We start from the raw sequence: 27,441 nt of genomic DNA on the forward strand, positions 1-27,441 counted from the left end.
CATAAAAGATGGGAAAACATTTTCCACTTGGGAATATTCAAGTCAGATTCTGGTACTGGATAATTTTTCACTTATTTCTGAGGGATACTCACTATAAAAGAAAAGATGGGAAAAGCCAGAGAGGGGTTGACAACTACCAAGCCCTCTCCTGATTATTCTTTCAAAAATAACTCTCTAATTCACTGGCTTCAATAACCAGGACAGGATTCTGGAACCTTACAGAGTTCAGTAATTCTTTTCAGAATCTATTTCTGATTCTCTCCATGGAAGGAAGGGGTAAATCTATTTTTGATTTACCTATTGTTGGCCTTTGTAATCGAGAGGTGAAAGCTCTTCTTACTGCTTATTGGAATCTCTGGTAATTGGTCAGCTAAGAGCAGGCTCTTTCTTCTATTTAAGCACAAGAACAGAAGAAAGAATGGGTTACTGGAGCCTGACTGAATTATTAAATGGATCTAGCCTGGCTGCCTAATTGCTCCTCTGATTCTTATTGAGAGAAAGAGATGTAACACATGTAAGATTGGTGGAATTGGATTTCTCTTGCTTTTGAGAGTTGGGGAAAAATAACATCACCAATGTCCCAATAATTGATTCATTTAGCATAGGGGTTTTTAACTTATTTTGTGTAATGGACCATTTTGGTAGTGGGAGAACTTTTGGATTCCTTCTAAGAATAACATTTCTAAATGTATAAAATATATTGTACCAGGTTATAAGGAGAACCCATTATATTGAAGTATAGTTTTCAAAATATGTTTAAATAATTTCAAATATTCCAACCTAAGCACCCCTTATTTAGACCTAGAAAGAACCTTCGAGATCATCTAGTCCAACACCTCATTTTACTGATGAGGAAATTGAGGCAAACAGGGAAAATCACACAGAGTCACAAATTTAGTGTCTGAGGACATATTTGAACTCAGGAAGATGAGTCTTTCTGACTCCAGACCTGGCATTCTGTACACTATGTAGCAGCCTTTGTAATCTTAAAGGAAACAAAAAGCCTAAAATTGATCTGTGGAATCTTTTATGATTTTCTACTACTTTTCAAGTTCCTTATATAAGAGGTATAGGTCTAATTCACTCCTTATGGTTGCCAACTTTTATAAAACTAGAATAAAATAACAATAACAATAATAACTAGTACCTTAAGGTGTGCAGAGCACTTTACATCTGTCATAACTCTGGGAGGTAGAAGCTATTATTGTTTCCATTCTACAGATGTAGAAACTGAGACTGAGAATCCCTGAAAGTGACTTGCTGAGGCCATATAGTAATTGATGTGAGTGGGATTCCAGTTCAGGCCTTATAAACTCAAAAGTCCAGCATTCTATCCACCAAACCATCTGCAGCCTCAATCTCACCCCTTTCTCTTCAGGGATATTTGTCATACAAATTTAGTCTGTGGGGATTGCTCCCACTCTTTTGTCTAAAGAATCTCAATAATTAGCATGAGGTTTAACTTTCAAATTAAACTGATTTCATTTTTTGTTTGTCTGGTAAACACCAGGCTGTAAGTGATTCAGCTCCTACAAAAGTAATTGGAGGGTTGATGCTTTAACATTTTTCTCCTTTAAAGGAAGACAGAAGCCTGAAGATTTCGTTAAATTCACTCATTAACCTGAAATGGCCCACTAAAAGGCATCCTTTTGGGCAGTAATTTCCCCTTAATGTTTTCTCAATAAAGGGGAAAGATCCTCTGGGTGAAAATAGGGTTTTAGTTTCTCTACACCAACCCCATAGCTGACTGTTTTAGTTCCGTGTCTGCTATTCCATTCAGACTTTCACATGTTTTGAAGCTGTCTTTAGTTTTCCCCAAGCTCTGATGTCAGATCTTTCAATAGGGTAAAGCTAAACTATGGTAAGTTGAATGCTTCATCAGTACAATGCTTTGAATGTTAATGGAGCTCACTGGCCTTAGACAGAGGCAAGACTGAATCCTAGGATGCACGGATTGCCATGAGTTAAGTCATGAAATCTGGTTGGGAAGTTTAATTGGAAACCTAAAACCAAGTGTTTCCTTTTTGTTTCTTTTTTTGCAGATCTACACAGATTGGGCCAATCACTATCTAGCCAAATCGGGTCATAAACGTTTAATCAAGGATCTCCAGCAAGATGTGACCGATGGCGTCTTATTGGCTGAGATCATCCAGGTTGTAGGTAAGTCTCCAATTTGGGGTTGTGTTCTGTGGGTGACATTGTGACCAGGAACCAAATTTTTCTGTCCTTTCAAAGACAGAAGGGAGGATCAGGAGTCCAGTATTAAAAAAAAAATCCTCAAGAGTAAAATCAGGGTTTCAATCCCAAATTTCATTTGGCTACATATTAAGATAAAAACATAAAATTTTCCCAATGAGACCATTAATGCACTAACAGCATCTTAACAGGAAAGATCGAGACAAGAAGGAAACAAATGTTTAATTGTTTTCCTTCCTTTGGCTTGTGTTATTTTTCTAAAGTTTTCAACATTAGTGTAATACTCTAGAATTAATTTTCTCAAGCATCATAGTGCTAAACTATTCCTTCCAATTTTTAATTTCAACTGGGGCTTAATGCTCAAAGTGCATTTAGGAGAAAAGGATGTTTAGTTTTAAAACAGTAAGGAAGTGAGGGTAGAAGATAAAGGGAAAGGTGAAACCAAACTTGCATGTGCCTCAACATGAGGAAAGGGCCAATCTTTAGATTGGTCATTTTTGGTCCTCAATCTCTTGCCATGTTTCTTGCCATCCTTTTAGTAACGGGCCAGCCCTGTCATCCATACCAAAAGGCTTTGAGCAATATAGAAGACAAAAGAGACGAGTGAGCAAGAATGATAATGTTATCCCTGGTTGGAGAAAAGATATTACATGCAAAAAAGCTGCTGGCAGTGGAAGAAAAATAATTCAGAGGCTGCAAATTGAAAGATAGACATTACTAGGATCCCAGATATTGGGGTCATTTGTCAATATTCATTTATCTGTTAGATTGATCTTACATGGAAAAGATGAATGTGGAAATCATAATTCAAATAGAGAAGTATTTCTCTGAAACCCCAAGAAGGCATCTTGAGGCCAAAAGTTTCATTTATTCCTTGTGTGAATGGGCCAAAAAGAAAAAAATTCCATCACTTCCCATTTTCCCATAAAAAGACTCTTTTCTGGTACAATAGCTACAATGATAGGGTAGGCAAGTATGCAAACTAGAAAATAATTTCTGTCCTTTTTAAAGGTGAATCAGTCATATGATTGCCTATATTTCTATTCCTTGTTTGAAGCTTGAGGTATTACAGTAAAATCCTATTAGCCTAAAGGTCAGGAATCCTAAATTTTAGTCCAAGTTCCACAATTACTTAACTATATAACCTTAACATAATGTAAAAACAAAGCAAAACCCCAAAAAACCCTGTCCTTGCCTTTATATTTCCATCTATAAATGGAAATTGAAATGCATGATGTTACTAAATCAGAGTAATGCAGTAAGGATTATAAAGTACAGATTTAGAACTAGAAGAATCTGAGAGCTCATGTAATCTAATGCCTTCATTCTTCAAATGAAGAAATTGAGACAACAGCCATTAAGAATCAGAGCGGAGGAGTGACTCTATGGTATAAAACACCATGCAAGTAAGTGTAAGACTGTATTTTTCTTAGTCTTATTATTTATTATGAGAGAACTGACATGGGGGTCAGGTCATTTCTCCCTCTACCTCCCACCTGTGTTCTTCAGTTCCCTAAACTATCTAAAGGGAAGTATAAGATCTCCAAAGCAGATTAGGTAAGTATCCTGGAATGCCAGGTCATTCAGCAGATTCAAGAGGCTCAATGAACTGGGGATGTTTAGCCTGGAGAGGATGTTGGGGGGAAACACTCAGTAGCTGTCTTCAAGTATTTGAAGAGCTGTCATAGAAGAGGGATTCAGCTTGTTTTGTTTGGCCCAAAGTGTAGAAGTAGAAGCAGAAAGTGAACATTTCAGAGAGGCAGATGTTGGCTAGAAGGAATGAATGACTTCTGACAGCTGGAGCTCTCCAAAATAGATCTGCAGGAGGGAGCAGGTTCCCCCTCTGGAATCTTTCAAATACAAATAAAAAAGATGCTGTGAAGATGATGTGATGGCCAAGTATGAGTTAGGCTAGACCAGGGCTCCTCAAAACTTTTTTTTATTCACCACTCCTTTTGCCCAAGAAATTTTACCATGGCCTCGGATAAATGGGTATATGAAATAGATACACAAATCAAACATTTAGTGAATAATAAGTCAAAATTTTGCCACCCCCACATTTAGTTATGAGATCCTCAGTCACAGGGCCGTGAACCACAGTTTAAGAAGCTGGGGACTAAATGAACTTCAAACTATGAAATTCTGTGGAAGGTGTTTGTCTAAAGAAATTAATTTGTTTCTTAAAACCTAGAGTTATTTACTCCTTTCACAGCAGCAGATTCAAATCCAGTATTTGAAAATGTACCCTGATTCTAGACAATTATAGTTAAATCAGTGTTTAAATGTCATGAAATTAGAATCCATGAGGCCCAAGGTCTGTGTGTATCATTGTGTTGAGGTTCTGCCAGGACTGTTATTTTCTAATATCTTCCTATTTTATTCTACAATTTGCTTAACGGGATAATTTTAAATGTCATAAATAGTACCAAAATCAAAGTCTCAGATTCTACATTAATTGAAGGAATAAGTAATGATGCACTTATTTACAGAACTGTAACGAGGAGGAGACCACTGGGACTTTGATCTAGGAGCCAGTCTAGAAGGCTCATATTTCCTCCCCGGAGAACCCTGCTAGCCCTTCAGCCTAAGGAATACTATCCTTATACCTCTCAGTACTCTAACCTTCACAGACATTTAGAGGTAGCAGAGAGATAACCTTGGAGAGACTAAAGAAGCAGTGGGGAGTGGAGAAATCATGAATTTGGGAGGAATAGGAAGGAATAGGGATGGGCCATTTCCCTCTTTCGCTCTTCCCCCTCCCCATAATTTTACCTATAGCTAGAATGAGTTAACCTTCCTTCTCCTCAAATCCCCCCTAACCATATTCATTCTCTATTCTCTCATTCCCCTCCCCACTTCATTTTCCTTAGAATCCTAGATTCTTGATTTCAGCTCTAGGTATTAGAAATGCTAAAAATTTAGACTGCTCTGTAAGCCTATCTGCACTGCCTATTAGTGCTGAGCGTCTCCAGATGGAATTTAAAGAACTTAGAGTATTTCCAGAATGAAGGCCCAGATCCGTGAACATAAATATTCTGTTTTGGTTTTTAAATTGGATGCACATTATTGAACTATTCATTAATCAGAAATGGACAATTACATTTGACCATCCTGAATGGGTTATTAGAAAATATTCCAGTAACCTTGAATTTAAAATACCATCTTTATTTTTAATTGTATCAAGGCCAAGATCATTGCATCATTTCTGCCATAGGTCCCTGTACCATTTCTTGAGTTTGCTTTTTTTTGTCATGGTTATTCACATCAATGATTATTTCATTTTACATATTTTTTCCCTTTTTCACATTCACATTCACAATGAAAAGACAGGCAACATTTTCAAAATTTATATGGTAAAACTTAATTGAAATGTTTGGGGAACAGGACATTCAAGTTCAAAAAATATTTTCCTTATTTGGACCTCACTGAATATTCATTAATCAAATTAATATATCAACAAGCTTTTATCAGGCACTCACTGTGTGCTAATATATGTGTGTTTACATATATATATATATAAAATATAAAAACAAAAAAGAAAAAATTTCTGCTTTTAAGGAGCCTGTAGTATTTCCCTGATGGGAGTGACCACTTGTTTACATATAACCATTTAATAGCAGGTAATTTGGGAAGGAAGGAAGCAGTTTTAGAGGAAGAAGAGGAAATTTACCTGAAGAGAGTATTAAGTATTCACTATATCCCAGATGCCACAGTAACTGGAATTTTCCAAAGGATTTGAAAGGCCCCAGAATCAAATGTTTAGTTATTCTTGTTTTGAGGAATGTGTTTTGCCTTGTGTGACAAAATGCACTCATCTTCCACTCAGATTCCATTTGATAGCCTTTTATTTGAGAATGAGTTTTTTTGTTAGTAGAAAGTTACCTTTTTTTCACTTACTTTTAGAGAGAGGCAGTAGTTGGCAAGTCACTGGGCTTCCCAGGGCCTCAGTTTCCCTCTCCTTTATTCGGGGCTATATTGTCAAAAACAAAAGTTCTCTCATTTGTGACTTAGAACACACAGGTGAATGCTGTGGAAAGGGTGGATCGCCATGTGTACCTGGACTATTTTTGCAGCTCCTGAGCAGAGTTCCTTCAGTTTTGTCCCATTCCTGTTCTAGCTGAAGCGGAGTCCTCTTGTGCATCTTTTTTCCCAGGTTCCCAGACAAGTATTTCAGTGATGCACCATCATTTTAAGGAGTGTCCTCCAGGCAGTTGTCGCCTTATTAAATGAGTATGGCCTTGCTCCAGCTGTCCCTGGAGGAATGGCCTATGAGTAAATCCCTGAGCTTGCTCGGTGTGTCTCAATGTTTCACATGCTTGGTTGCTTTGAACAGCACCACTTTTAGGCCTCGGGAGGTGCAGCCAGCAGCAAGGGTCCTGAAAATAGCTATTCTAAGGGTTTCCACTATTGGTTTCACTTTAGGTTTTTGAAGCTTGATTTATTCTCCTTATTTTTCAGCAAATGAAAAGATCGAAGACATCAATGGCTGTCCAAAGAATAGATCTCAAATGGTAAGTAGTCCAAGATTTGAGGGGCTGAATATGTTTAATATACTCCTAAAAATACTTCTAAATTGCACAGATAGCTTTGAAAATATTCCCATGTGATTGGTAGGTGCAGTTATTCCAACTTTATTCTGGAGATAGACTTGGATATGGAGAGATAAATAGTCAAATAACAGGTTCCTCCAATGGCATTATTTTGCTTATGTAACCTTTGTGAATTAATTTTGTCCTTAAAATGACCAGTAACCTATTGGTTTTTAGAGGCTTGCTCTGCTGAGTTGGTACAGTGATATAAATATCCATGAGGGCTGTCAGAAATATGACTGATATAAATTATCTTACTTTCCCTTAAAGGCCTCAAATAGTTTGTATATTTTTAACTTTTATTTTTACATAAAACACAAGGAGTATGAATAGAAGCCAAAAATACAGAGATTTTCTAGGGAAGCCTTAAGAAGTGGTATATGTTCTTTTTTAAAATTAATTATAGTTTTTATTTACCAGATATATGAATGCATAATTCTACAACATTGACAATTGCCAAACCTTTTGTTCCAATTTTTCCCTTCCTTCCCCCCATCCCCCCCAGATGGCAGGTTGACTAATACATATTAAATATGTTAAATATACTACATGTCTGATAGAATTTTAAAGCTATTCCTTTGCCTTTTTTGTATTCTATTTAAACCAGCCGATTTTTTTAATGAGCCTTATAGACTTACCTTTGAAATTAAAACAGTGAAGATTTTAGTGTTCAGGAAAAAAGTTGAATTAAATGTGATAATATTAAGCCCTTAGTTTTTCCAACTTCAAAACAATTTGTGAGTAGTATATTCAAAGAATGTGTTTCATTTGAGTCTAAGACTATATAACAATGCCTATTCATTAAATAAAAAAAATAAAAATAAAAAGGGAGGCTTTACCCTTGGAGCTAATTTGCTGCCAACATTCCAAATGAAGTCAGTTTTTGTCTTTCCTCCCAATATGATCCATTTTACTTCCTTTCATTCTAAAATACATCAATTTGATAGGCAGTCTTTAGACTCATAATGTGAAGTCTATGGTTTGTTATGGCTTGTTCAGATTTTAAATTCATTATAACTCCTCTTCCCTCCACCCCTAATTTCTCTTTCCTTTTTGATTGTTATTTTTATTTCTGGAAATATTTTCCATATAAGAGTTATAGAATATTATTTTTTAACTTGTACTATGTAATAACTTTTTCTGCAGGTCAATTTTAGTTTGGGATTTTTTCTTTATTTTCTTTGATCCAGAGGATCTCCATTTCTTTCATAAGAAAATCCATGTATAGATATATCACTATTTCTTTTTTTCTTGGCTACTATTTTTACTAGTGCTCTGGCAGCTGTCTAGAGTATAAATAATTGAGAAAATTTGGAAGATCACTAACTTAACCATTAGAGTAAGCATGTCAAGCATGTCTTTGCATGAAGTGGGCTCATTTGTCTTGAAAATTGAATTGGATTCATTTGTCATGCCCCATTTCAGTGTGTAAGTAGGGGGCTCGCATCTGAAAAGGATGTCCTTTTTTCAAAAAGATTGTATTATATTCAGTATGCATGTATGGACACATTTTCAACAGCTCCCTTTTGAAGTGTCACTTTCCATTAAAGAGAAAGTCAGTCTTCAAAATCAAAATATCATTGTCATCCCAAGCACCCAAAGAAGTATCATTTCTTCATGCAAATATACCTGTATATATTTCTGTGTGTATCTATAGCACCTATATCTATTTATATTATATGCATATTATATATATATATATGTGTTTGAATTTATACATAATTATATGTGTATATATACATAATTATTCCCAAAAGTCTTAGTAAGTTTTGAGCTATAAAAGCTTAAATATATTACTGTGATTTTGTTAATAATTGAATGAATTTTTAACATCTGTGGATTGTTTTTAAATACAGAAAAATAAAAACCTTATCATTTTTAGTGATAATTAGTGCCAGCCCATGAGACGAGAAAGAAGATAAAAAAGATGGAGGCTTTTGTAGTAAATCAAGGACAGGAATTGTTCTGAGAACAGAATTCAATTCAGGAAATAATGTGATTCCTATAGTCATGTACAAAAATGAGAACGGTGATAACAAAAGCAATAGCACAGACTTAAACCAAAGGGAAAGGTTTAACCATATAGGTCTCTCTGCTATTGGGGAAGTTCTTCTGGTCTGGATAAGTTTCCCTTTTAAAATGATATTAAAATATATATCTATGTAATATCCACAGATTTAACTCTTGCTTATTTCCAGTAATAAAACACATTGGTGGTGGTGGAAGCAATAGTCCTCAGGGGTAGATAAAGTAACATTTTACTTGGATTTTTTGTTTGTTTATTTCTTAAAGATTGGTCTTGTCAATTATATTTTACCAGGATAGTAATAATAATAACAATAACATTTTATCTAGAATATCATGGGATTTTCTTCATAACATTTTATGAGATAATGTATATATTATGTCCATTCTAGAGATGATGAAACTGAGGTTCAGAAAGGACAGCATGGGATACTAGAAAGGGTCCTGAATTTTTTCATTGAATCTGGAGTTGTAGAATCTGAGCTCCAATCCTGCCACTTTTTCACTGTGTGATCTTGGAAAAGTCATTGGCATTTCTGGGCCTCAGTTTCCTGAAGTGTAAAATGGTTGGAGTAAAATGTGTAAAATAACATGTGTATGTTTCATTATGCATAAAATGGCACCTAAATTTTCTTGTAGCTCTAGGTATATATAGTACATTATGATTAGTAAGTGTTAATGGCCTGATTTGAAATTGGGGTTCATCTGATCCAAGTCCTTTCCATTACAATTAGTTAACCTTTCAAGAAATGCAATGTTTGTAGGGAGTAGCTGTTTCGGAAGTCATCTAGATGACAAAAAATCAAAGTGTGCAGAAAAGGGGGACTGTAGATAATTTCAGGCAAATGTAGATGTATGTGGGCATATTTGTGGTATAATTGAGCGTTAATTTTGGTATTTTTAATTAATGAACTTGATGAGTGTTCTCACTGGATATAATAGATGTATGCCATTGAATATTTGCTAATAAAACAGGAAAGGGAGTTATTGAAGCAGTAAGGATCTTATTTTTGACTTTTCAGTTTTTGTGTTTGCAAATGAAGATAAGGGTGTAGAAGGGGAAGTTGTTGAGAAGACTGGAGCTTAGTAAGCAGTTACAGACCAAAAGGATTATTAGGCACTTACTCCTTCTTTTCCCCTCCCTGTCTTTCCCCAAGCCAGGTTGTTTACGTGGGAGAGGTACTATCCTTACTCTCACCCTCAACAGACGCCCATTGCTGACTTGCTGATAGCTCCTTCTCTTCCCAGAATGCAGGAGAAAAATTGGATTTACTAATGAGTTGAACAAACCCTTTTGAGTTAGGATGGGCAAAGAGACTTCCAGTGAAGTCTTGGACTAGATTCTGCATACATATTATTATTATGGTTTTTATTATAGGTTTTGACACCTGAGAATTGTGTAAGCCATTGCCTAGTAATGTGCTGTTGACTTATTCATTTTCTTGAACAACACAACGCATTATCTGTCTCCACCTATTCTCTATGGGCCTTAGTCCAAATCTACTCCCTCAGCAATCAGATCTTTTCCTTCATTGTTTCAAGTTGCAAACAGCTTTTTTTTTGGATCTCCACAAACATGAAAAAAAGTGCAAGCCATAGTCCTCATTTCCTAGATTGTTCAGATCTTTTGGGAAATAATATATTAGCACCATTCTTAGTGAGTTAGACTCACCAATGAAAGTGAGAGTGAATGATGTCCATTTTTTCATGTGGAAATCATCCTAATCCAGAAAGGTCAGATTGAGGAAACAGGAATTACAGAAATACACCAACTTTCTGAAAAGTAGAGATGCTGTTTGGCAATTAAATTAATTCCTTTAGCTCATTAACGTACTCTTGAATTATATTTTTGTTTCATAATGACCAGCACCCCAGTAAAATTTCTCAAGGGGAGGGACAGTTTCATTGTTGTCACTGTATTTACACAGCTTGGTGCATAATTGGTGCCTAATAAATATTCGTGAAGCTATATTGAAATTATTTGGACACGCTAATTTATAGCAGAGAAAAAGTATTTCCAGTACACTGAATTTTTTGTTTGATGAAATCTGGGAGTCTTTATTGATGCTCTAAAACAGTATATCTTCTGGCTGAAAAGACAAGAATCCTTCCCAATGATGGTTGGAGCACCATTCAGTATTTTTTTTTTTTGCCAAGTGATCAAAACCTAAATCCCTTATAAGAGCAGCTTTTGCTAGCTGTCAGAGTAGTTGAATACACCTTTTTTTTTTTTTTTTTAACCCAAGGTTCTGGGAAAAGCTCTTTCTGTCATTACCAAATAACATCAGTATTCCTCTTTTTGCATGAACATGACTGAGTCCTAACCCTAGCTTTTCAGAATTCCTAGGATTCCAGTTTAAGGAACCAACAAGAAGTCTCCATACATCAAATTATCCCTTATCCCCAATTATAGGAAGTATGAGATGTGAAATAGGCTTTTGGTATCAGGATGTCATCCACGTGGTTTCATCTAGGGAAGCAGAATGGCATAGTCAAATGAATATGTGAATTGAGAAACTTTAGGTTAAAATTCTATTTCTGATAGATGTGGTCATGAGTAGTCACTTAACTAATCCTCAGTTTTCTCATCTGTAAAATGGAATGGAAAAATACACATAGGTAGAGTCTGTTTTGAGTCTTGAATGAGATCATATATACAGAGGTCTTTGAAAAATTTTAAAAGTCTTATATAAATTCATTATTATCACTTTGCAGTCTGATTAGTGTTTTTTTTTTTAATTTATTCCTCAGGACCTGAATGTTTATTTCTACCTAATTCTAAGCCCCACCCCTGTAGTCCCACCTGCTTGGTTTTTAAATAAAATCAGTTTATGGGTCAAAACTCAGCTGGCATCCCCATGGCAACAGAGGAGCATCCTTTTGGCGTCATATGGTATATTTAGTAGATCTCTGTTAGCTTGGAAGCTGACCTGCTGCTTGGAGCTGTGCCATAGCAGACCAGCTTAACTCCTCAAAGGGCACTCTGATACACTTAGCTAAACATTAAGTGGAGGAATAGCCAACAGTGCGCAGCCTCTTATTGTTCTTAATTTAAGCAGCTTGGCTTTGTTCCTGATGATAGTAGTTGCTACAAAGCCTTGGAATATCCCTATTTTGTTTTTCTCTCTGATAGAAAATGTTTTAAGAATAAGTTTAGGGAAAGGAACCTACATGTGCAAAAATGTTTGTGGCAGTCTTTTTTGTAGTGGCTAGAAACTTGAAACTGAGTGGATGCCCATCAGTTGGGAAATGGCTGAATAAATTATGGTATATGAATGTTATGGAATATTATTGTTCTGTAAGAAATGATCAGCAGGATGAATACAGAGAGGCTTGGAGAGACTTACATGAACTGATGCTGAGTGAAACGAGCAGAACTAGGAGATTATTGTACATGGTAACAAGATTATACAGTGATCAGCTCGGATGGAGGTGGCTCTCTTCAACAATAAGGTGATTCAAACCAGTTCCAACTGTTTAGTAATGAAGAAAATCAGCTATACCCAGAGAGAGAACTATGGGAAATGAGTATGGTCCACAACATAGCATTTCCACTCTTTTCTATTATTGTTTGCTTGCATTTTTTTCCTTCTCAGGTTTTTTCTTTCTTTCTAGATCCAATTTTTCTTGGGCAGGAAGATAACTGTATAAATATGTATACATATATTGGATTTAACATATACTCCAACATATTTAACACGTACGGGACTACCTGCCATCTAGGAGAGGGGGTGGGGAGAACGAGGAGAAAAGTTGGAACACAAGGTTTTGCAAGGGTCAGTATTGAAAAATTACCCATGCATATATTTTGTAAATAAAAAGCTATAATAAAAAAGTAAATTTAGTTGGAACACCGTGAAGGGAGAGTTTAGTTGGAACACCGTGAAGGGAGAGTTTAGTTGGAACACTGTGAAGGGAGAGTTTAGTTGGAACACTGTGAGGGAGAGTTTAGTTGGAACACTGTGAGGGAGAGTTTAGTTGAATGGAATGGAGGAGTGTTATCTATACCAAATGACTGTGGAAGCTCATTTGATGGTCCACTGGCCACACTTTGCTTTGGTGAAAGCCTCTAAGGAAAGGATGTAATAGACTGGAATTCCTCCCACAGATCTCATCCAACACAACCTTCTTGAAGGCAGTGTGGGCAGGTCAGGGGTGTCATAGGGCATAGAGGGCTGGGTCAAGAGTTAGGAAAACTCAGCTTCCTGAGTTCAAGTCTGGTCTCAGACACTTATAACTGTGTGACCCTGGACAGGTCACTTAATCCTATTTCCTCATCTGTAAGGCCTGTAAGAAAACCCAAATGGGGTCACAAAGACTTGTACAAAACTGAAAACAATTGAACAATGAAATGAGGCAATGATTTTTAAGGCTGCTAGGTGGTGCAATTAATACAGTGAGTATTGGGTTTAGAGATAGGAAAACCCAGCTTCAAATCCTACCTCATATACTTATTAGCTGTGTGACCATAAGAAAGTCGTGGAACCTCTCTCTGCCTGCTTCAATTTCCTCAGCTGTAACATAGGGAGCATAATAGCATCCACCTCCCAAGATTGTTATAAGATTAGAATGAGATAAAATTTGCAAAGCACCTAGTCACTCAGTACCTGGCACTTCATAAATGCTCATTTCTTTGCCCTTCACCCTTTTCATTTTAATCTCCAAATTTCTAGCACCTGACAGAGGGCCTGATATTTAGAATGGTTTGTTGTTGTTCTGAAGTTTTTTAGTTATTTCCAATCTTCATGAGGCCATTTGGGGTTTTTCTGCCAGAAATACTAGAGAGATTTGCCATTTCCTTCTCCAGCACATTTTACAAATGAGGAAACTGAGGTAAACAGGGTTAAGTGACCTGCCCAGGGTCATCCAGCTTGTAATATCTGAGGCCAAATTTGAACTCAGGAAGATGAGGCTTACTGATTCCAGACTTAGTCCTCTAACCACTACACAACCTCGCTGCCCTCCATAGTATGATTGAATTAGATTCAAGTGAGTAAAAATTCAATTTGAAGTCTGAGATCCTGGATTTTAATCTGGTATCTGCCAATCATTTCCTTGTATGCTCATTGTGTCTGGGCTTCTGTTTCTTCATCTGTATAAATAAGGAATTGGACTAGATGATCTTTAGTATTCTTTGTATATACATATATATATATATTACGTATGTATGTATATGTATATATATATATATATATATGATTTGTGTGTGTGTGTGTATAATTCCATAAAACTGAGAATCATGATCAGACAGATGTGAGACATCGAGATGTAACAAAAATCTTATCTTGCTGTGCCTTCTCTGTGAGAATATTCACATCTGAGACCCCAGAGACTGTGTTTGTAGTACAGGAAATGAATAGATAAGCAGTTTCCAAAGCCTGGATGCTCATGACAAAATTACCATTTCTACTTCTGAGCGACATTACAGGTATCAGTGGTTGTTTTTCATGTAACTTCTTAGACATTTAGTTGGGGAAAAAATTGAAAAGAAACATCACAGGACCTGAAGAAATCTCTGCTATTTATTCAATAATCAGTTTCCTAACCCTTGCCTATTATTTCACGATTAGTATTTTTGACATGGCACATGAATGAAACAGAAACAACTGATGGGTTTCATTTGGCTTGGAGAGAAGAGAGCTTCAGCATCTTTAGAGACAGAGATAAAGCTTGATCCTGTGATTTCCTTGATATGAGGAATATCTAGAGTAGGAAACTCCTTCTATCAATGAAGATCGGCACCTTATAGGCTTAGTAAGTTTCCTGGATCACTAATAGATGAAATGATTTGTCCCAGATCACATCATATATGAGTCAGTCAGAGCTCGCACCCAGCTCTTGCTGACTTAAAGAAGGACTCTGTTAAGCCATAGCTGCCTCTGAGTATCTTTAGGAAGGAAAAAAAAATATTCTAGTAATGACTTGAGTTGACCTCTGTGTCACTGGCTTGAATCTCACCTGGTGGAAAGCATCTTTTGGAGATTCCCCTCCAAAGTCCCAGTGACATATGATATGGACCCGTGGCTTGTCCTGAGGGAATGAGTTACTGCACCCACAGTCAGCCTGAGCCCGTTGACCTACAATCTTCCCAGGAGCATCAGGAATGTGTGGTCAGATGATATTGGAAGTGGCAGAAATACTTGGACAGCTGAAAGGCTTCTTCTACAAGCCACATGCCTATTTTTATATATGCCTGAATACACACACACACACACACACACACACACACACACACACACACTGTGCAGATAAATACAGAAAATCCAATAAATCCTTTAAAGTTAAGAGCAACTCTGAAGTTTGATAGGCTTATGAAAAACAAGGTAATCTGTGAATGCTCTGTATTGCTTCTGTTTGCCTTAGCAGGACATTTCTGCTTCTTCAGAGCCTGCTTTTGGGCGGTGAACTTAAAACAGTACCACGTAGTGTCTTTATAATAGCAATGACAATAACTAGCATCTATATAGCGATTTAAGGGGTGCTCTGAGGAAGCTAAATGAAATCATGAATAGAATTAAATTTGAAGCCAGGAAGACCTAAACCTCACCTAATTGTATAACCCTGAGGAAGCTACTTAATATCCTTCTGTCTCAGTTTCCTTCTCTATAAAATGGGAATTATAATGACTCCTCCCTCTGAGGGATGTTGTGAGAATAAAAGATAATTTTTGTAAAGTACTTTACAAACCATAAGGCATTATGTAAATAATTCTAGATATTATGATGGTGACAATTTTTATTATCATTATTTTTTGCTATGCCTCCTAGTTGCATCCCTGAATGCATTTCCCTTGTGGAATTAAAATAATTGGTATTGTTGCTTGCTGTTCATTGGTCTTTATACAAAATTTCTCTAAATTCTTCATTTTTTTCATATATTTTTGGAAGGATTCTTGATTTAACCAATATACACATAATTAAATTCTATTTAATAAGCATTTATTAAGTATTTAATATATGCTGGGGATATGGATACAAAGACACAATTAAGTCACTTTCTCTTAAACATTGTAATTACTGTTTGCACATTTCAGTGTTACCAAACTAGTTTATTTTTCCAAAGTCCTAATGAAGGAGATGAAAAATATGATGAATTCCTTGTATTTTAGAAATGGAAAATACTCATCTCCCTCCTCCTGCTCCCCAGAATTTTTGACTTGGCTATGTCAATGGTTGACTTTGGGTCATGTGAAATAATAGCTCCTGATTGTCTTTGTTTCAAATTACATACTATGTCATGGGGGGTCCATCTCTTTTGTTCCCCTGGAGAATAGGACTAAAGAAATGGCACAGAAGGAAAGTATTGGTGAGGAAAAGAAAAGAGAGCCATACTTGACTTTAATCCATTGCCTTGAAATCTTGTTATAAAGAACACCTTAGACTGATTTCCTCAGTAAAAATATTTTATTTTCATTTAAATATTATGTGATTTCTCCAAGATACATAAATTCATTCGTGTATTTCTTCCAAAGAACTATCTTTTGTGATTTTAAAACTACCCTTAAAAAAAAAAAACGAAAATCAGGGTTTTGGCAAAATAAAAATTACAGCTAACACTTTTTTGCCTCTTGAAAGTATGCAAGACATTTTGTGTATATTGGGTCATTTAATCTTCATAATGATCCTGTGATAGAAGTGTTGTCATTATCTTCATTTTCCAGATGAGAAAACTGAGGCTGAGAGAAGTCACAGAACTAGTGAAGTGGCTGAGACAATATTTGAATGCAGACCTTTCTGATTTTATCCACTACCTCATGGTGTTGGGATGTGTCTCTTGTGGGTGTCAGGGTTTCATTTCAGGAACAGAAGTTGTACTGTACAACTATAGCAATATAAGTATGTGTCACACACATAAACATATACATATCTTGATAAATCCATGATTTCATTTGATTGGATATTCCTTCTTTGGTCACAGTCCATTCTCAGCTTCTTATCTTGTGTGATTCCTACTTAAATATTTCCCTCACTTCCTCTATAAAGGATCTATCCAACTTTCCAATGCCTTCCTTTGTTCCCTTAAATATTTTGTGGATATCAGGGCAATATACCTTAGCTGTCTAGCTGTATAGATAACCAAGGATACTAAAGCAATTGCATTTAGCCTGTAGTTCCTCTATCGTTTCCCTGACCTTATTTATCATGCAGCCCCCACTCTATCTTTGACCTTCCTTTCTGCTGAAACAGCAAACATCCAAAATAGTCCTGTCTGTTAGCATGGAGTTATAAAAGGTAGCTAACTTGAAGAAGAGTTATTCCTGTTGCTACCCCAGCAACAAGTTCTGTACAAGGGAGACTACATCTCCTATTCCTAAACTGCAAGCCCCCGGCAACAAACCTTATCCAATCCAAAGGTATCCCATACCCAATTCACAACTGAAACTTTCCTACACCTTGTTCTTTTAAAGTTTAGATCAAATGTATGGGTTTTCCCTAAGTTTATATCCTTTTCTTTTCTATTTTTCTCCCTTAGTAATATATAAACTTTCATGGGTTCAATGATCATCTTTGTGCAAAGGACTACCAAATACATATTATGAATCCTAATCTCTTTGTTAAACTTCAGATCTATTGTATATCTCCACTGGAATGATCCATGGGCATCTGAAATTTACCATGTCCAAATTGGAACTCAGATCCCATATTACATTTCCCTGCAAACCCATTCCTTTTCCAGATTTCTCAGTGTCTTTTTTTTTGGATATCATCATCTTTCTAGTCAACCAGATTTGCGACATTGAAATCATATCTGACTCTTCATTTGTCTTCATCCCTCCCCCTATATTCAATCCCTTGCTTTTTCTAATCTATTTCTCCTATTTATCCCTTTCTTCCACTCACACAGCCACTCCCCTAACTTAAACTCTCATTCCTCCTTTCCTGGACTATAATAATATCCCATTAATTGGTTTCCCTATTTCTAGGCTCACCCTTCTCCAATCTATCTTCCAAACATTTGCCAAATGACTATTCCTAAAACACAGATGTTGTCTTGCTTTTCCTGAACTCAGAAATATTTGGTCATTTCCTATTCCCCTTAGGATAAAATGCAAAATCCTCAGCCTGGCATTTATCACCACCTTCAATGTGACATAGCTTTCTACTTGTTTCACATTACCCCCACCTTATACATTTTCTGCTCAAATCAAATTATTCTGCCGGAGTAAAATGTAGTTATTATTTGAAGTTGGTTAATGTGAGAATTATGTGTCTTAGAAAAGAGATGTGGGGGGAGGCAAAATTGGGGCTTTTAACCTTTTACAACAGAAAAGACAATTGCCCAGATAAGCTACTTCATCATGGACCTAGGCAGCAGGTCTACCTGAATAAGACTGGTTTCTTGACCCATGGGGTGAGGAAAAACAAACTTTTTTGGAATGAGTTCTGAAGCTTAGGATGGATACTGAAAAATAAGCTTAGAAAATGAATTATATGAAAAAAATATTGGAAAGAGAAATGAGGAAGATAAATAGTTGTAGAGGAGAGAAAAAAGGGAAGTAAATCTCAAAATGATTGAACTTTTGAAAAAAAAGAAAATCTAACCATTCTATTTTAAGTATTTGTATTTAAAAACTCCCCAAATTTTGAGAACATGGGACTAATTACAAATAAAAAATATTCATGGGGTACAAATATGGAAAAACCAAAGATTCAGCTCAGCCAGGCTTGTCATCACTAACATTCAAAACTATAATGTCAAAGAAAAACTCTGTGAGTATTTTAAAAATCAGTTATCAGAAAATGCAATTACAACTCCTTCAAAATTTTTCTACTGGAACAAAAAACAAGAAAAGAAACTAAACCATCATTATTCTCCCTCTTATACAGAGTAAAAACACAGAACCAGTTCAGAAGAAAGATTTCCCACCATAATTAAGCATTCTTAAAAAATAGAGAGACATTTGGGGATCCAAGATAACTTTGAATAGTTCCTAGATAAAAGATTCATCTTCAGAACAACATTTAATTTGGGAAACAGCAAGAGATAAAAGATTCTTGAGTGATTTACAAAAAGATAAAGAAAAGAAGAAATTTTATAACAGATTTGTGATCCCCTGAGCTAGCTACTTTGAATAATAAATACTTTACAATCCTGACTAATTATGTTCAGTCAATAAAGGTGGATTTTTGAAATAACGGTTGTTCAGTTTGGGCTAATTACAGAATGATGTCAGAATCAGGAGGATTTTTCTGTTAAGTTCAGGAAAGAATTCAAATTGGAGTAATGAAAAAAAGATTTTTAAAAAGTTCTTTCTGACAAAACACTTTAACAAAGAACAATAGATGATTTCAAAAATTAATACTATATACTTTGATTTCAAGAGAATTAAATTCCCAGATAAAAAAATAAGAAAGTATCAATTGATGGACCAAGATACAACAAAACACACCATGTGCCATATAAAAATATATACATAGATTACGGATAATGGTGTGGGTATAATTCATTATATTAATTCTAGCAAGAGTCTAACTAAAATCTAGAACTATATCAGTAGAATAATATCTAACCAAGTTAAATTCAAGATAGAAAATACAGAGATAGACAAAGAAAATATATTACTCTCAAAGGTTATTGACAGTAGTCTTTGATAAGAACCATGGATAATAACCTCATATCCATCTTTGCTGTTTATGCAAGAAATACAGAGCAGTTAAATTTCTAAATTAACTATTAACTGATTTGCAAAAATAAATAAATACAAATTTTATAGTAGTTAGATATTTCAATATGAACTAATGGAGTATAAGAAATCAAAATTTTAAAACCAAACAAAGAAAACATTATAAATATGAATAGAGTACTAAAGAAATAGTTTTCTAGAGTTATGGGAAGAACTGAATGAAAACAGCCAAAAATATACATTTCTTCTTCTTGAAATGCATATTTATCAGATCACTGAGAAGCTATAAGTAAATTCAGAAAGGCATATATTTTAAGCACTAATTGTATAACTCATTACACCATGAAATTAGATGCTTATAAAAATATGATCAAAATATATAGACCTGAGTTTTAAATGATTTTGAATATAGGTTAAATCATGTAAACAAATATCAAAATACTATAAACATAATGGCAAGATAAATGTAGTATATTCAAATTTATGGGATATAGTGAAGGAGTATTCAGAGGCAAATATTATGTCCCCAAACAAGAGACAAAGGAAAAGATTGAGAGAAATTAAAAAAGAATGAACTAATAATTAAATTGATCAATTAAGCTATTTATTTTTTAAAGACTAATATAATTTGTAAGCTTTAAAAATAAATTTTACTCAAAAAAAGGAAGAAAAATCAAATTACTTAAAAAAAATGAGCTACTTTTCATAGTGTCTAGAAACTGGAAGATGAATGGATGTCCATCAATTGGAGAATGGTTGGGTAAATTGTGGTATATGAAGGTTATGGAATATTATTGCTCTGTAAGAAATGACCAGCAGGAGGAATACAGAGAGCCCTGGAGAGACTTAAATCAACTGATGCTGAGTGAAATGAGCAGAACCAGAAGATCGCTGTACACTTCAACAACAACACTGTATGAGGATGTATTCTGATGGAAGTGGAAAATCTTCAACATAAAGAAGATCCAACTCACTTCCAGTTGATCAGTGATGGACAGAAACAACTACACCCAGAGAAGGAACACTGGGAGTGAATGTAAATTGTTAGCACTACTGTCTATCTACCCAGGTTACTTATACCTTCGGAATCTAACACAACAAGAAAATTGGATTTACAGAGCTAGCAGTCCTAATGATTTTGAATATTCTAATAGCTTTAAATGGAAAGCATCTGGTAATTGAGGCTAGAGCAAAATACAGATTTCACTTCAAAATTAGGAAGACCTTCAAAGCAATTAAAGCTTTCAAAACATGGCATGGGTGATCTCAGGGACAGTGAATTAAATTTAATTCAATATTTATTAAGTTCACATAAAAATAATAACAACATATTGTGCTTTGAAGTTTATAAAGTTTTAAATATATATGTGTGTACATAAATATATTTTTGATATTAGCCTTTTATTTTTCAAATACATGCAAATATAGTTTTCAGTATTCATCCTTGCAAAAAAAAAAAAAAGAAAATTGGATTTACACACATGTATCTAGGTTATATTGTAACACATGTATGGGGATTGCCTGTCATTTAGGGGAGGGAGTAGAGGGAGGAAGGGGATAATTTGGAAAAATGAATACAAGGAATAATGTTATAAAAAAAATACTCGTGCATATGTACTGTCAAAAAAATTTTATAATTATAAAATTAATTTTAAAAAATGAGCTAGAGGGATCACAAAGAATGATAAAGCTTTCAGAAAAACATTGGATTTGTCTAACCAAGTTAAAATAAAATAAAACCATCACCTCCTCTCTTTTGAACATAATGCTTCTATTAGTGTAACCCAAGATTATCTTATTTATTGGGTTATATACTATGATTTCATATTAATTATGGAATTTCTAAAACCCTTGGGTTCTTTTGAAATGATTTGCTTTTTAGCAACATGTCCTATAACTTTGATATTACATGTTAACAAAAGTTTTAAGTTTTTTATATATCACAGATTTTATCTTGTTAGTCTTGTTCCATCATCCAACCTATCAAGATCCTTTGCCCCTCCACTATAGTTTCACATTGGCAAATTTGATGGACAGCTGTATTTCAGCATTTGTCTTTCTCTCTCTAAACCAATAGTTTTCTGAACTGTTATCTCATGTACCTCAAAGGCTAAGAGGATCTGATTTAGAAGTCATCTCTTCTTAACTCTTTTATTTGACAGATGATAAACTTAAAAAGCCATAGAGTAACGCCTCAGGTCATAAGGCAGAAGTAGAATTTGCATCTCAATCCTATTAGACTGGAAAATTTACCCCAAATTCCTAGACAAAAGCTCATAATTAGCACAGCTTCTTCTGTAATCCAGATGGGAACCTCAGAGCTCACCTAGTTCAACAACTTCATTTTATAGAAAAGGAAATTGGGATGCAGGTAGTTTAAGGGACTCTCCTAGTATCATTACATAAGTTATAAGAAGCAAAGGCAGGATTTGAAAGAGTTCCTCTTGCCTGTTGCCCAGTGCTTTTTCATTGTTCTCTGCCTTGTCAAAAATCAAAGGATCATGGGATTTATGCCTGGAAAGCATTAGTGATCATCTAGACAAAACTTCTCATTTCACAGATGAGGAAAGTGAATCTCAGTAAGGTTAATTAATTTTCTCAAGTTTACTTGGGTAGTTAACAGCCAAGTTTGAACCTCAGGTTTATACCTTTGTATTAGATCATAACTATGGATTTTCTGTTCTTTGCTCTCTCTCTTCAATTGGTAATAGTGTTGTTTCTTTCTTTGTGTAACTCATCCTTCAGTTGTCTCTCCAGAGCTTCACAGTCCCTAAAGATCCCCACCTCCAGAATTCCCAACTAAATTATTATAGTTGATTATTATTATTATTATGTTTTACCATGTAAATTACAAGAAGCAGACATGTAGATGTTTACTCTTATAAATCTCGAGGGATTGCTGAATCTCAAATGTATCTGATAGAAAAACAATATGATCCTTGGTCATTCATATCACATGGACATTTACATTTTCCACCTTTGGTCATCTATAGTAATGGCCCCAATAATATGTAATATTACTCTCAGTTGCATCTGTAGAACATGATATTGAAGAAAAATTATGTTTTCCACTTTAAGCATTAGCCTGACAGTAACAATTTTATTAATTAATATTATAAGGTGTTTTTTTATTCTTGGAGAGGGAAAGGGGTCCACAAAGCAAGTAGTTTCCCCAAAATTTAAAATTCTCAATCAAAAGACAAAACTATAAAGTCAAGATTAAGTGAGGGTTATAAATTTAAGTAGCAGACTCAGAATATTTTAAGTGGACTTAAAATGTCAGCAGACCTTAGAGAGTAATTTTCTTCAATTCATTTAATCCCTATTTGAGAAAATCTCTAAGGATTCTCCTTGAGATTGGGGACTTCTTTTTTGGTCTCTTTATATCCTTAGGGTTTATAGCACAATGTCTGGCCCATAGTAATTATTTTAATAAAATACTCATTTACTTGACTTGACTTTTGTGCAGGTAAAAAGGACATTTTAATGGAAGAGAAAACATGTTATAACAATGTATATAATAGGTAAATATGGGGGCAAATTAGAAAATATCAAAGGAAAAAATAGCCAGAAAGGCTCCATACAGAAGATGGAACTTGAGCTGAGGACTTGAAGAAGCCAGGTCACTTAGATGCCAGAAATAAGGAGAGAGAACATGGTGACAGACAATGTAAAGAGGGGAGTTGAAGATGGAGAGTTTGAGCAACAGCAAAGAGATTAAATGAAAGAGGGAAAAACTTTAAAGGGACCGAGTTGTGAAGGGCTTTAAAAGTCAAACAGAAGATGGTATATTTTATCTGTTGAGTAGACAAGGCCTTCTCCTTGTCTGCTCATCGCTTCAACTCCATCCTCAAGTAGAATGGAGTTCTTTTCTGAACTTTCATCCGGCTTCCTCCAGGAATATAAGCAGATCTTTCATAGATGGAAACAAGGGTTTTCATTTGGGGTACTGTTTACTGTTTTCATAGAAATTTGATTAAACACCCATCAGTTTTCTTTGTCAGATGGAGCTAGTTCTTTCCATTGAGCATCTTGTATGGGCTACAACCTATAAAAATGAACAAGTTTTTTATTGTGGATGAACATCAAGGTTCCCTCCCTATCTCTTCTTCTTAAAAAGCCCTGAGTTCAAATTCAGAGAGTGAGCTCTCTCTCACACACACACACACATACATACACACACACGATTGTGGACAAATCACTTAACTTGCTTGTATCCTAGACAACTCTGTAAATTGCAGAGAAGGAGCTGATTTGCATTGTTAAAGTGAATTTCTCCTTGGGAGCTCCCTACACTAAAAAAAAAACTCAGGTCCCATTTATAAAAATCAGTTAGTATATTGTTTTTACTCTGGTCTTTGCTACTTCATAAGTAAGTCTTATTTCTTCATATTTGTCACTTCTCTGCCACTCTCCACCCCTAGTAGATTATAACTTTGAGTGAAAATTGCATTCCCAGTGCCTGGCTCATAGTAAGATTTGTTTAGAATGTCTATTTTAATGTTTAAGGACATGGGAAATGGAGATTTTATTTTACCTTTGTAGCCCAAGTGTACCTAAGTCCGGTAGACATTTAATAGATGCTTATTAAATTAAATTTTGTAATAATATTCCATTATATTCATATACCATGATTTATTCATCCAGGTTTCCATAGTTAAATATTGGGTTTCCAGGTCTTATTTTTAAACATTATGAGTAAACTCCTAAAATACTTATATACAAAATCATCTCTTGTTTTTTTTTTTGTTTGTTTGTTTTTTTCCTTTCCTCGCCTTTAAAAGTGTTGGAGTGAATCAGGTCAACTCTTATTTTTAAAATTTCTCTTTTCTGGGGGAGCCTTTCTTTTTTAACAGATGAGGAAACTATCACAAAGAGTTTAAATGACATGCCCAGGTTGATTAGAACTCAACTTTTCCAGACCCAAATCCCACATTTTATCCACTTTGCCCACATAGCTGCCTCATTGTTTCTTTATTGCCTTCTGAAATAAATAACTCCTCTGGGTTTGATGTATTGTTAGATTTGAATGCTTGAGCTGTAGTGTAGAGACTTACACTAGAAAATGTTCTTGAGTTTTCAGGAGAAACTATGGTTGGCAATAAAATGATCTAGATTAGATGATCCCAGGAAAAGTAGGAGCATGAATCAAGGAAAATTATTTGTAGAAAGGAGTCCCTACCCCTAAAATGAACCCAGACTTCTGGGCCATGGATGATATACTAATTGAAATTTAAGTTCTGAGTCTGGGGACCCTTTAGAACTAAATTGGTTAAATTAGTTTGGAATGTGTAAAGGATAAATTTATTTCCCTGAGCCTTTCCCTAATTTGTTCTCCCTCTTTCCTTCCTCTTCCTCCCCTTCTCTTTTTTCCCTCTTCCTCTCTCTTTCCCTCTCCCTTTTCCTACCTTTCCCCCCTCTCCTTCCCCCTATTTCTTCTTCTTCTCCTCCTCCTCTTCCTTCTCCTCCTCCTTCTCCTCCTCCTCCTCCTCCTCCTCCTCCTCCTCCTCCTCCTCCTCCTCCTCCTCCTCCTCCTCCTCCTCCTCCTCCTCCTCCTCCTCCTCCTTCTCTTTCTCCTTCTCTCTTCTTCTCTCCTCTTCTTCTCTCTTTCCCTCCCTCCCTCTCTCTCCCTCCCTTCTTTTCTTCCTCCCTCCCTCTTTCTTTTCTTTTCTCTTTCCCTCTCCCCTCTCTTCTCTGTCTTTGTCTCTCTGTCTTTGTCTCTCTGTATCTGTATATATGTGTGTGTGTGTGTGTGTGTGTGTGTGTGTGTGTATACACACACACACACACACACACACACACACACACACACACACACACACACACATTCACTCACTTCCAACCTTTTCTCCCATTTGGGTCTAGAAAGGGAGAAATAGATATACATATTTGAAAATAAATCTCTCAGATGCAATGGAAATAAACTTGTTGATACTGTTTTATTTTAGTTTAGTATTTTTTTGGGGGGGGGAAGGAATTTATCTTCATTATGACTATGATTTCCAGATCTGCCAAATCTAAGATATGTTTCCCTTCCCCAGATAGTCTTTCCATTTCAGGAGCAAATACAGAATTCAGAAAATAATAGGAAAATATGAGTTCTTAGGCAGTCTGAGATAGAATGGAAAAAGATAATCACTTAAAGAGTTGAAATAGTCTTGTTTTCAGATCTTTTTTTTTTTAATCTCTTGAGATTTTTTGGGTCCATGTAGATCTGGATGTTAACAGCAAGAAATATTTTTTTTTAAAGTTAAAAACAGAATTTGGAAAGCTAAAATTATAAATATCATAAAAGTTTTAGTGTATAAAATTGCCAGTGGTGGAGGGTGAGGGGAATATAGGAGAGGAAGAACCAAACCCCTCCTACAGTCCCCTGTAGAAAGTTTTCCAGGTCTCTGTTTTTTGGATCCTTAAATGTTATACACTGGGGGGGAAAAGGGTGAGAGCCAGAGAGGACCCTCATTTCTAAATCTTGCAGGCTATTGGTATCTTCTAAATCTAGCAGCCTATTGGTATCTACTGCATAACCAAATAAGACTTCTGCAGTGGTACTCCCTTTGGAAGGCTAGGGTTCCACAATGAATAGAGAGTTAGTTGGGTGTGGAATTAGGAAGACTGCTATCAGAAAGAGTTCAAATCCTGCCTTAGACTTTTGTTAGCTCTGGCCAAGTCACTTAAGTTCTGCATTCCTCCATTTGCACATCCCTAAATGGAAATAACGAGCACAAAGTTGTTATAAGGTTCACATAAGGATAACATATGAAAAATGTTTTGAAAATCATAAAACATAATCATAAAAATAAATTCTACATAGGCTTTTGCCCATTGAGGTGGAGTGACTTAGGATCAAAGAGGGTTCCAAGGACATCCCAAGTGCCTAGATGTTCAGTGACTGAAGTTTTATTATTAGAGAGTGAGTCTTTTGGCTCTTGTCTTTTGAAAGTCAAAAACCTGGGGCGTATTAGGGGTGGGAGGGAGGGAGGGTGGGAGACATGTATTAAATATTAACCAAGTTCCCAGGAAGATGTGGCTTAGTTATCAGAATAAAAACTAAACAGTGCATCTTAGCTAGGACTTTGGAGAGGGAGTGAAGGGATGTTGAAAGAATGGAAGAGGACAGAGTAGAATTGGAAAATGAGGAACACTTCCTACTTCTTTATTCCAGGACAAGACTACATGACATGACATGATGGGCTTCCCATGCTATGCTATGTTTTATATGGTGTACCTGTTATGCTTCAAGGGAGTAAGCTTTAGGTCTACATGCTCTGTCACCCTGTTCTATCCTAGGAACCCAACATTACACATACCAAACCAAGCTGAATCTCAGTGCCTCAGCCTCCTGGGGTTTGCATCTGAAATAAACAGACGGCCCTGGCGAGACAGACATTTGGTAGGGCATTCCTCCAAACTCATTTTGCTATTTTTGTTTGGTTTCATGGCGGGGTTTTTATTTTTTGTTTCTTAATTTTTTAAAGAAAGGGTGGAAGCAAACCGACCATGAGAAGTGGGATGGATGTTTTTAGACGCAAAGCCAAAATTCCTAACATTGTCTTGCCACAATATATTTCCTTCTGCTACCACCCAGTCCAATGAGGAATTTATAGCAGATAATCCGGAAATAGGAGAGGAATGGGACTAATGAGTGGTCCCCATCACTAAAAGCCCTCAGTCCTGAGTGTTAGGGAAGGGCCTAGCATCGTTTCTGTTGGCATAGTCAATGAGCAGTTATTTGATTAACCTTATGCCTTAATAGATGGTCAGTTTTTGTGTAGGTTCCATGTATGGCTGAGAAAAAAAAATATTCCTTTCTGTCCCCATTCAGTTTTCTCCAAAGGTCTATCATACCTAACTTTTCTAAAATTCTATTTACCTCCTTAACTTCTTTCTTCTTTATTTTGTGGCTTGATTTATCCACTTTTATAGAGCGAGGTTGATATTCTTCCACTAGTATAGTTTTGCTGTCTATCTCTTCTTGCAGCTATCTTAACTTCTCTAGGAACTTGG

At 35.6% G+C, this 27,441-nt stretch overlaps 1 protein-coding gene across 2 annotated transcripts in view; it reads left to right on the forward strand.

Moving 5' to 3' along the window:
* Positions 1–27,441, forward strand: part of NAV2 (neuron navigator 2) — a 459,603-nt gene that overhangs the window by 124,776 nt on the left and 307,386 nt on the right. For both annotated transcript variants that reach the window (XM_074273796.1, XM_074273797.1), the window contains exons 2-3: positions 2,043–2,160; positions 6,655–6,707. In XM_074273796.1, coding sequence (XP_074129897.1) covers positions 2,043–2,160; positions 6,655–6,707 — 171 coding nt within the window. The remainder of the gene's footprint in view (positions 1–2,042; positions 2,161–6,654; positions 6,708–27,441) is intronic.

The sequence above is a fragment of the Sminthopsis crassicaudata genome, chromosome 6, assembly GCF_048593235.1.
Source record: "Sminthopsis crassicaudata isolate SCR6 chromosome 6, ASM4859323v1, whole genome shotgun sequence".
Taxonomy (NCBI): Eukaryota; Metazoa; Chordata; class Mammalia; order Dasyuromorphia; family Dasyuridae; genus Sminthopsis; species Sminthopsis crassicaudata.